The sequence below is a fragment of the Gastrolobium bilobum genome, unplaced genomic scaffold, assembly GCF_033153095.1.
Source record: "Gastrolobium bilobum isolate Gb01-03AN ecotype WA unplaced genomic scaffold, APGP_CSIRO_Gbil_v1 utg20096, whole genome shotgun sequence".
In the NCBI taxonomy this organism is placed as follows: domain Eukaryota; kingdom Viridiplantae; phylum Streptophyta; class Magnoliopsida; order Fabales; family Fabaceae; genus Gastrolobium; species Gastrolobium bilobum.
The window spans coordinates 15,271-25,185 of record NW_026898433.1 but is presented as its reverse complement, the minus strand read 5'-3'; the positions used below and the strand labels follow the sequence as shown (position 1 = coordinate 25,185).

At 33.1% G+C, this 9,915-nt stretch overlaps 1 protein-coding gene across 1 annotated transcript; it reads left to right on the top strand.

The window, feature by feature from the left end:
• Nucleotides 1-3,911: 3,911 nt before the first annotated feature.
• LOC133316311 (uncharacterized) lies at nucleotides 3,912-4,684 on the top strand. Its single transcript, XM_061518050.1, has one exon. It carries the CDS (start codon nucleotides 4,008-4,010, stop codon nucleotides 4,389-4,391), a length of 384 nt encoding a protein of 127 aa, XP_061374034.1. The 5' UTR covers nucleotides 3,912-4,007; the 3' UTR covers nucleotides 4,392-4,684.
• The last annotated feature ends 5,231 nt before the right edge of the window (nucleotides 4,685-9,915 follow it).

Sequence of the window (9,915 nt, the reverse complement as noted above, 5' to 3'; positions counted from 1 at the left end):
TACTATCTAACTAAACCAGATAACCACATTTCATGGGCCTCAAAAACGTTAAATGGCATATATCAGTAGCAATATCATTGGGCCAATACCAATTAGAAAAGACCAACAAAAAAAATAGAGCCCACATTTAGGAAAATAACATTTACAATCGAGTTCTCATGTTGGTCACAATCCAAACCATTTAACACCCCATATAACCCTTTGATTGATATCTCTACAGTGTTGGCTGTATTCCATCCAATGTGGTCTAGCCTATCATGATGGTTAGGAGGGAGTAGGCTTCTGATGAGAAGAATGATATTCTCAGGGAGCCATTCAGATGTTGCTTCTAGTTTCCAATTTCCATGACTATCTATATAGTCCACCATTTTTCCCACTTCTTCCTAAGGGATAGGTCTTGAAACATGATCAATAAGCTTAACAAATTGATGCATCTACTTATCATGCTAGAATTAAATGCTACAACCATTACCAATTTCCCAGGTAAGATGTTCTTCAATCTTCTTCCATATTGTACCTATATGCTTCCATAGTCTAGAGTCTCCATTTTTAGCTTGGAAAATATTAGTTTAATCTCCATGAGTGTTATACTTGGTACAGAGAACTTGGACCCATAACTCTGTGGGGATAAGTGCAAGGAAGCACAGACACTTGTAAAAGCAGGAAGAGTCGTGTTCGGGCGACACGCTCCGACACGATGTCGGACACGCGGTCAACTTTTTCCGACACGTTGACCATTCCGACACGCGAATTTGACCGTGTCCGACACGGTCAAATGACATTTTCGTATTTTTTTTTAAATTTTTTTAATTTTTTTTTTTTTAAAAAATCAAAATATATTAATAAAGCTTCCACCTGATCATATCAATTTTATTTTTTTTTTTGTCTTTTTTCTCTTTAAGTAAATAAGATATCATCTCAGCATCATTCATTGTTGTCAATTCCTATTATGCTCTTGTTGTATCTCCTTCTCTCTGATCTCTCTCTAATATGATTTGATCTCTCTATATGATATTATATCTCTCTCATCTCAGTTCTTATTTTTTATTAAAGCTTCCATCTTTATAATGTGTTGATGGGTATTATTAATTTAGTTTCATTTTTTTGTTAAATTATTAAATCTTAAATGAAATATACACTATATAAATTAAAAATATTATTTAATATTAAAACATGTCCCAACGTGTCGAAATTCATAATTTTCTAGGATTGACGTGTCGGAGTGTCGTGTCGTGTCGTGTCACGTGTCGTATCGGTGCTACATAGGATAAGTGTAAATTAGTCAAGCAAGCTTCCCAATGAAAGCATCATTCATGGACAATAGTCTCTTCAACCCTAAACTTTCATCAAAGTGTTAGTTTTGAAATGATTTGTTATAAACAACAATTTGAAAATCTCTCATGTTTATAGTTTGACTTAAATATTGATTTTATGTCTTGCCAAGTCTCGCTTATTATAGTTTTCATTATTTGCTCATTGATAATTATAGCAAATCACTTTGACGGTGATTGTATGTTTTTGCATGAAAGTCAAAGAGTTAACTTTTGATTTCACTCATTCAATTTGATTCAGAGTCTGTTTTACTTATCATTAGCGAGCCTGATAAAATAGTGCGATCACCAGTGGCGGAGCCAGCTCATTCATTGAGCTAGGGCCAACAAAAATTTAAGTGAGACCTAACATTAAATTTTATCGAGAAACTTAACCACAATTATTTAGCCATGTTCAAAACGTGACAAATTTTTGAATTTTTGCCTGGGCCAAGGTCCCACCCTTCTCCTAAGTGGCTCTGCCACTGGCGATCACAATGTTAGACTTCCTACCTATAAATATAAATCAATCAGGCTCCCATTTTATAAATAAATCAAGGTGCACCAATATCTAATATTGTTAGCGACAATGTTCTAAAAAAGTCATCCCCCTAAAACCAATTTTGTCTAGACCCAATCTGAGATTCATGATCGATGCATAGACTAAACTTAATCTTATCACCAATTAGTCTTTCAAGCCTAATTATCTTCATAATATATTCAGGTTATCAAAACATTACAATTAATCAAGAGCTTATAGAAATAATAAGAACCTTTAGATTTTTTTTATTTTTTTTGGTAACAAAGAACTTATAGATTAATAACATATAAGGTTTCAAAACAAGTTATATAATAAAGAAATAAAAATATAAACATTGTCCACACGAATAATGCATCAGGCAATTATAGGTAGGAAGTCTAACATTGTGATCGCCAGTGGTGGAGCCACTTAGGAGAAGGGTGGGACCTTGGCCCAGGCAAAAATTCAAAAAATTGTGGTTAAGTTTCTCGATAAAATTTAATGTTAGGTCTCACTTAAATTTTTGTTGGCCCTAGCTCAATGAATGAGCTGGCTCCGCCACTGGTGATCGAACTATTTTACAGGTGAGGAGCTTAAAATTGTCACAGGTGAAAGAACCCTCTTAGACGGGAACCTATTGTATTTTTGTGAGTATACACCCACTTGAAATATTTTTTAAATTTTGGTAAAATGTGAATTTCTTCTCTATAAATAAATTGATTTTGATAAAACCGATAATTTGAGAATCACTAAGCTTTAGGTGATTTAAATATATTTTTATATCTGGTCAAGTCCTATTTATTATAATTTTTATTATTGGCTTACAAAGCTTCATTACAAAACAATTCACCCAAATCATAGTTGTATATTGTTGCAAGTAAAGTATAAGGATTTAACTTTTGATTCCATTCATTTGATTTAATTAAGGGATTTTATTTTAATTATCGTTGGTGAACCCGATGCATTGTGTATGTGATCAAGGCTTACATTTGGTTATCATACACTTTGTATGGAACTATGGAAGTCTTATAGACTATTAATCTAGAGTTGATCCACTATTTCTGTTAACATGATTTACTGTAAACTTGCTAAATCCAAATACATCCTATTAAATTCTTATTTACTCAAAAATATCATTGTATTATGGGTTTTATGATTGTTATGTTGTAGGAAAAGTGATTGTGTAATGTTATAGAGATTCGTTTTGCGTGTCATAATTTTTTATTTATTTTTTTGTTTTAAAAAATGTGGGTCCCACAAAATGTTGTGAGGGTAGGAAAGTTTGTTGTGTTATGTTAAAGGATAAAACTAAAACCTTGTATTATATAGGTTTGTCAGATTATTCGACATTAGTCCCTGCGCTAGTCATGACTTGGAATTGTGTCATAATATTACTTTTTCGTTACTTAGATCCTTTTTTTTCAAAGTCTTAACGAATATTACCTTATTAAAGACGTAGTGAAAAGTGAACTATTATTAATATCAAACAAATTAATTTTTATAAAATCGCTTTGCAGAAACAAAACTAATGTAAATGGATTCTTTAACCATCAATATTTTAATATTAATTATTTAAAAATTAAATCTTCAATATTTTAATTCAAAACAATTACTTAATTTTAACTATTAAATCATTTGTATATAGTCAAGATTATGAAAAAATATATTAATTTTTTTTTTAAATAATCACATCAATTTCCAATCTTGAACAATACACTTGACATTTATATTGTTAAAATGTACTCCTTTTAAAATTCTAATAATAAAATAAGGAATATATTATTCTATCTAATTCATGTCTATTTTGTCTATCAATCTCCAACACCGTTAGATCAGAATCTCATTAGTTAAAATTTTGATCTAAATATGTTGGATAGTGGTATGTATAAAAAAATAAAATAAAATAATATATCACATATGTACTAAAAAAAGAAAGAATAACTATCCCATAAAATAATATTTTTTTTTTTCCAAACTTGGTAGCAAGGATAATAGTGAAATTTTGCTCCCACAACGAATTGGAAGCAGGGATAGTACTAAACCTGGTGTAGGGAGTGGAAAGAACAACTATATACCAATAACCAAACACGAACAGAAACACCAATCCTTGTTGCTTATGTTTGGTTTGGTGACACTGTCCCAAAACCCTGACCTTGGAACTTTTCTTCGATTCTTCAATGGCTTCGGCGCTTCAGAAGCTGCTGAGAAAATCACTACCACCCACAACAAGATTCATCAATGGCTTTAACCCCTCGCAAGCACCTAACCCAATCGTTTCTCTTCATCGAGAATGTCACCGACCCACCACCGAACCAAGTCCAGTTATGGAGCCCTTGCCTTTTGAATCTTCGTCATGTTCAACCGTGATCTTTCCCAGTTTCCCTTTTGGGTTTTCTTCAAAACCCATTTTGGCAAGTGGGTTTTGCTTCCCTGAGGTTGAGGACCCTGGTTTGGAAGATTCTCGAACCGTGTGGGCTGATAGCGTGAAGAAGAAGAGGAAGAAGAAGATGAACAAGCATAAGTACCAGAAGTTAAGGAAGCGCATGAGGAGACAGTCTTAGGTGAGGGTTCAATGGTTGGTGTTTTATGGGGGCAATGAGAATGGAATGCATTGAATGAATTTGATGAATTAATTTTCCTTATTTTGTATTTTTTTTTCTAGATTACTGAAACTGTAATCTTGTCTTTCTTTCAATTAGTTTGCAGTGAAAGAAAAAAAATGGGGGAAGGGGTGTTTAAAATTCTATGGAGGGTCACTTGACAGATGCACTTACTCTGAGTCCAATTGTTTTGGATTTTTGTTGTGATAAATTATGGATTTTTTTGTTGAATTTTGAGGTTATAATAAGTTAATTACAATGTTGTTATTGCACTTTGTTTGATATTTCGTAGTTTTGATGATGAATGGAGAGACAATCTTCTCTTACATGGATGAGATTTGTTCCTTTTATTTTTGTTTTGATTTTGCAAAGGCATGAATGTGGCTTTATGATTATATCCATTGCAGAGGGGAATCCATGGAGGTGGACTCCTCTCAAACAAACCCTTTATCCCATAAACCTACCTAATCCATTTCCATAATTCCCCTTTGCATCCAACCCTAAATTTAAACAAATTCGTGACCTGCATTTTTTGGGGCTGTCAAAGAAAGAATAAAGTTTAACTCTGTTTCACAGGATCTTTATGTGATATTGTGATATACTGACAATAGCTTTACTACTTCAAAGTAGTAGCCCTTTTCTTGTCTTTAGAATTTTATGACTTTTATGCTTTAGAATTTATATTTGCACTTCGCTCTTGTTTCACCTTTTCAGTCTTTAGTACATGTTAGAATTGAATTGAATTGAAGCTTGAAAGTTGAAGCATTAGTGGAAAATCCCATTGGAAACTGTTTCCTTCATTTTCAAATTTTAGTGCAGTTCTCTAAGGATAGTGCCAATCATATAATGTCAGTCATGTGTAGGTAGATTGAATATTTATTACTGAAAGTTTGAAACCATGAAAAGGAAAATGTAGATCTAAAATAAGAGTGCTTTGGGCTTTGAAGTTTGAACTGTTGGGTGTTCAGATTAAACATTGTCAAGTTACTCTATTAATTAAAGAGTAAAGTACCTTTTGGGTCCTCAACGAAAATTTCAGAGCCCATGTTAATCTCTTACAAAAAAAAGTCGACTTGTGTCCCTCTGAAATTCAAAATAGACCGATATTAGACCTTTTAAGGGACTAACGTGGGTCTTCTTTGAATTTTAGAGGGACTACGATTTCGACTAACTGGATCTATTTTGAATTCCAGCGGGACCACAAGTCGACTTTTTTTTATAAGAGATTAAAATGTACCCCGTAATTTTTGTTGAGGACCCAAAAGGTACTTTATTCTTAATTAAAATAGGTCGTCCCAAGGGTAAAGATATAAAAAATTATGTTTAGAAGGAGCAGGGATAAATGACCTAGGGATTGTCCCAAGGGTCCATGTATACTACACCTAGAATGGAATTGCATAATACAATGGGGCAGAGCTCTAGGGTATGGAAATTCTCTATAATATGTTTTTTCATTGATTTAAAAGAATTGCATTGATATTTTGACCATTTGTAACCTTAATTATATGAAAACTTGGACTCCTAGCATGAGCACAGCGGAATCCATAAAATAATCTATTGAAGTTTGCTAAACAATTTATTCTGTCATGAAACCCTCAGGCCTAACAGAATTCCATTTTGAAGAAACCCAGAGGATGCAAGAATTTCCCTGCATCTAAAATCTGAAAAATTGGAAGAAAGAAACTAAAGCATAATATATTTATACTGGCAGCGGAATAAACATTGCATTAGTGATTGATTCTAATCTAATTTAACTTATGTAAAACTATAAATGGACTCAATAAAGAAAGGAACATTTTGTTAATGTTTCTATTTTCTTCAATCCTAATTTTTTGTCATGCTTACACAAAATACCTAGCTTTTGTCTATCTCTATGTTCTTTTTGTTAGAAGATTTTGATTTCTGTCATCACCTATCATCTGTTTCAATAGCTAACTAGTTAATTATCATGTCAATGTTCAACAATCAGCAATCAGCTTTACTGCTTGCAAGCTCATGTCTGTTAATGCCATTCACTCAGATTTCACACACTGCAAAATTCTAAAGTAGGTTTTCAAATGGTTCCCTAGCAACCATTTATTAATGCTGGTTTTCTGTATTGTTTTTTCTGTATTGTTATGCTATTGTTGTGAAACTGTGACGATAAGAATTGTTTTAGGGAAAAATATTCACACACTCCTTAAACTTTACCTTGTTTTGAAATATTCAACATGAAATTTCAATTTTGGATGAAAGGCTCTTAAACTTGTAAATAGACCCTTCTGTACATAAGTTAAACAAATATCATTCACCACATAACTTGTATGTATTAATTAAATAAACATGATAATCTCTCCTATTATTTTTTTAAAAAAATAAAAAATTTAAATTATTTATTTTCTATTTTATGGAAATGAAAAGTATATAAAAAGGATTGACTCTTTTTTTAGAAAAAAATTATATAGACAATTAGAGACTATCATATATATTAATTAACGGGAAAAGTGTTTATCCTTTTAAATGACACAACTTATATCATTTCACTCTCACAAAGAGGTGGAACCCTCACCTTTACTTTTTTTGTCAACTCTCTCTCCTGCTTTATCTATTTCTTTCTCTCTTAAAATGACACAACTTTACATCCTTTAAAATGACCTACACTTTTCCCTTAATTAACACATCCAAAGTCACAATCATTGATTTTAACTTAATTAGTGAACATAAGGGTCTATTTGCATGTTTTAGAAACTTTAAGGACCTATCACCCTAATTTATATATTCAAGCTGCCTATTTCAAAATGAGGTTTAATTCTGGGGGTGTTTTTTCTGTTGTTTTTAAACTATAATTCAAATTCCAGGAAGTCATATTAGTAGAAAAGATGCTATGTGGAGTAGTGGTAATAACTGAATTCTGTTAAGGAAGAATAGTAGAGTAGAGCAGGAGGTAAGGAAGAAATTAGTGAATGGTAGTGTGTGGATTGCTGTGAGGTGCTTGAAGAAGAGAAGGGGGTGTTGGTTTTTTTTTTTTTTTTTTTTTTTTGGGGTGGGGGTGGGGGTGGTAGCACTCTGCAGTTTCGTTTCACTGTTCAATTCCCTAAGGCTAGCATTCTGTAGCCATCACTGAATAAGAATCTGGTGAGTGTTCTTGCTTTTGGCTGTTTCGTGTTCTATTTGATTGGTGTGAGGATTGGTACCCATCAGTATATAATGTATCTGCTAGCTGTGCTTCAGATGCTATAAATGTGACTGCATTGGGTGAAAGGTGTCAACTGTTTTGGAGTAAATGCAGACTCCAAGTTATAGTTATCATATGTTCAAGTCGATGTATTTGTACTAGCACATTTTTTATATATTTGGGCTGAAAATTTAGCTGGTAGGATTGATGTGCTAGTTTTTTAAATTGTTACCATTTTGATTCATATGATGAAATAGTTGTACAGGAAAGTAAATTCTGATATCTACATGGAGTTTGTTTTATGGTAAGGAAAACTGATCCCTTAGGATAGATGTTAGATGGACAAAATAATAATTACAAAATTTTAATTTTCTTCTTATTGTTTCCCAACTTAGATGTTGAGTTTCTAGCTGTTTAATAATTTGATATAAATTTTATCTTTCTTTGTTCAGCAAAAGTAAAACGTTTATCTTCTAGCTGAGGCTGGAGCAAAAGCAAGTGACTTTGCAATGGCCGGGATTCTTGTATATAACATTTGGTCAACAGCATGATTATTTCTTCTACATTGAGAACTGCTGACTGGAGTATATAGTTAACAAAATATATGCACCATACCAGCTACTTCTTTCCTAAATAATTATTTGGCTGCTCCTCCTGTTAAAATTTTCGTTGAGGCATTGAAGTCTTGTATTTCTCAATTGTTTTGCCATAATGCTGCTGCATGATCATATATTTACACGCGCTTCTTCTGCCCCCTTTTTTCTTATTTCTTTTTTTGTAAAACTTGCATGCTACTAAGGAGCAATTTCATGATGCATCATGAAAAGTTAATATGGTGAGGGGTTTGGTTAGTTTGTGTGAGGTAATAGATTTAGATGTCAGTGCTATCATTGTATATATATAAAAAATAAAGTATAGTACTATAGTTCACTGTTTAAAAATTGGGTCCGGTCGTCGACCCGGCTGAGGTCAGGAGTCATGGGGTCACGGGTTCAACCGGGGGATCACAGAGTCACTATGCTGACCCGATTTTATATATTAAAAAAATATAAATAATATATCCTATATGAAAATATTAAAAAACAAATCACCAATCATCAAAGATTCAAAATATACTTAACATAATTTACTAATTACAATCAAAAGTCAATATTACACAACTTAATTAAAGTATCAAGATACTAAAGTACAAAACTCATATTCTAATGGGGTTACTACGCTGATCCGGTTATGTCTCTTTTGAGTAGGTCCCTGACAGAGAAAAATTTATAGGAAGTAAGAATGAATTTTTGTTTTCCATCGATGACCGTAAGGATTTTATTTGAATGGGTAAAATTTTTACCTTTTCTAGAAGATTCATGGCAGCGAGCGAGGTGAAGACTGAAGACGTCTAAGTCGCTGGGAGATAAGAGAACTATTAAATTTAGGTTTGCAAGTATTTTTATTTTTATTTTTTTAATAAAACAATGTTGTTTCATGGAATTAAAAAAAAAAATATAGTGACTTCCTTTGACCCCTCTGACCCGGGAGTCATTGAAACCGGCCGGGTTTTGGGGGTCGGAGGGGTCGATATGCATATAGGGTCCAACTTGTGATCTCAACTCTCATAAGGGAGGAGTCAGGGTTGATCCGGGTCAACCCGAAAGGCGGGGTAGAATTTTAAAACAGTGCTATAGTTAATATGAAGAGGACTCACTCAGAGAAAACTCCCTCTTTTCTGCAGTTATTCAATGTACCAATACTCAGCCATAGCATTAACTATTATATAGTTTAAAAACCAAACCAAACCAAACTGCAAAGTTTAAGTCATGACAGGCATTATACAAAAGAAATGCTGAGGACACTAGACAGACATGTCTCATCATCCCATCACAACAATCAGAAGATAGGTCTAAGGGAAGTGCAGCACAGCCAGTCTTTCTCTTTCATTTGGTTAATTTACAGGACCCACAACAAAGCAAAAATTCCTTGATTTTGTCGTCGGCTTCAATCGTAGTTATTCTCTGATTAGAATTAGTTGTTATATGGTCCTTTTCTTCCAATAAGTGCTTGTCTTGAAGAGCTTGATTCCAAGCTTATTCTGGGTCCACAAAGTGTGATTGATGTGGTGATTCACCACATTTATACAGTGGTTGTCCAACATTTTATATTTGTCCATTTGGAAAACCAATGAGTGATTTTGACCAAACTTGACACTGTATTTTCTGCACCTAACTTATTCCCAAGCTTTTCTTGGGATCCCTGAGATGAAAAGCATTGGGATTTCCCTTTTTATTAGATGGTAAGTTTTGGTTTTCCATGTTGATGATGTTCACGTGTTTGCATGTAGCT

Excerpts from the sequence above, each read along its gene's own strand:
- LOC133316311 (XM_061518050.1), top strand. The coding sequence starts at position 4,008 with ATGGCTTCGGCGCTTCAGAAGCTGCTGAGAAAATCACTACCACCCACA.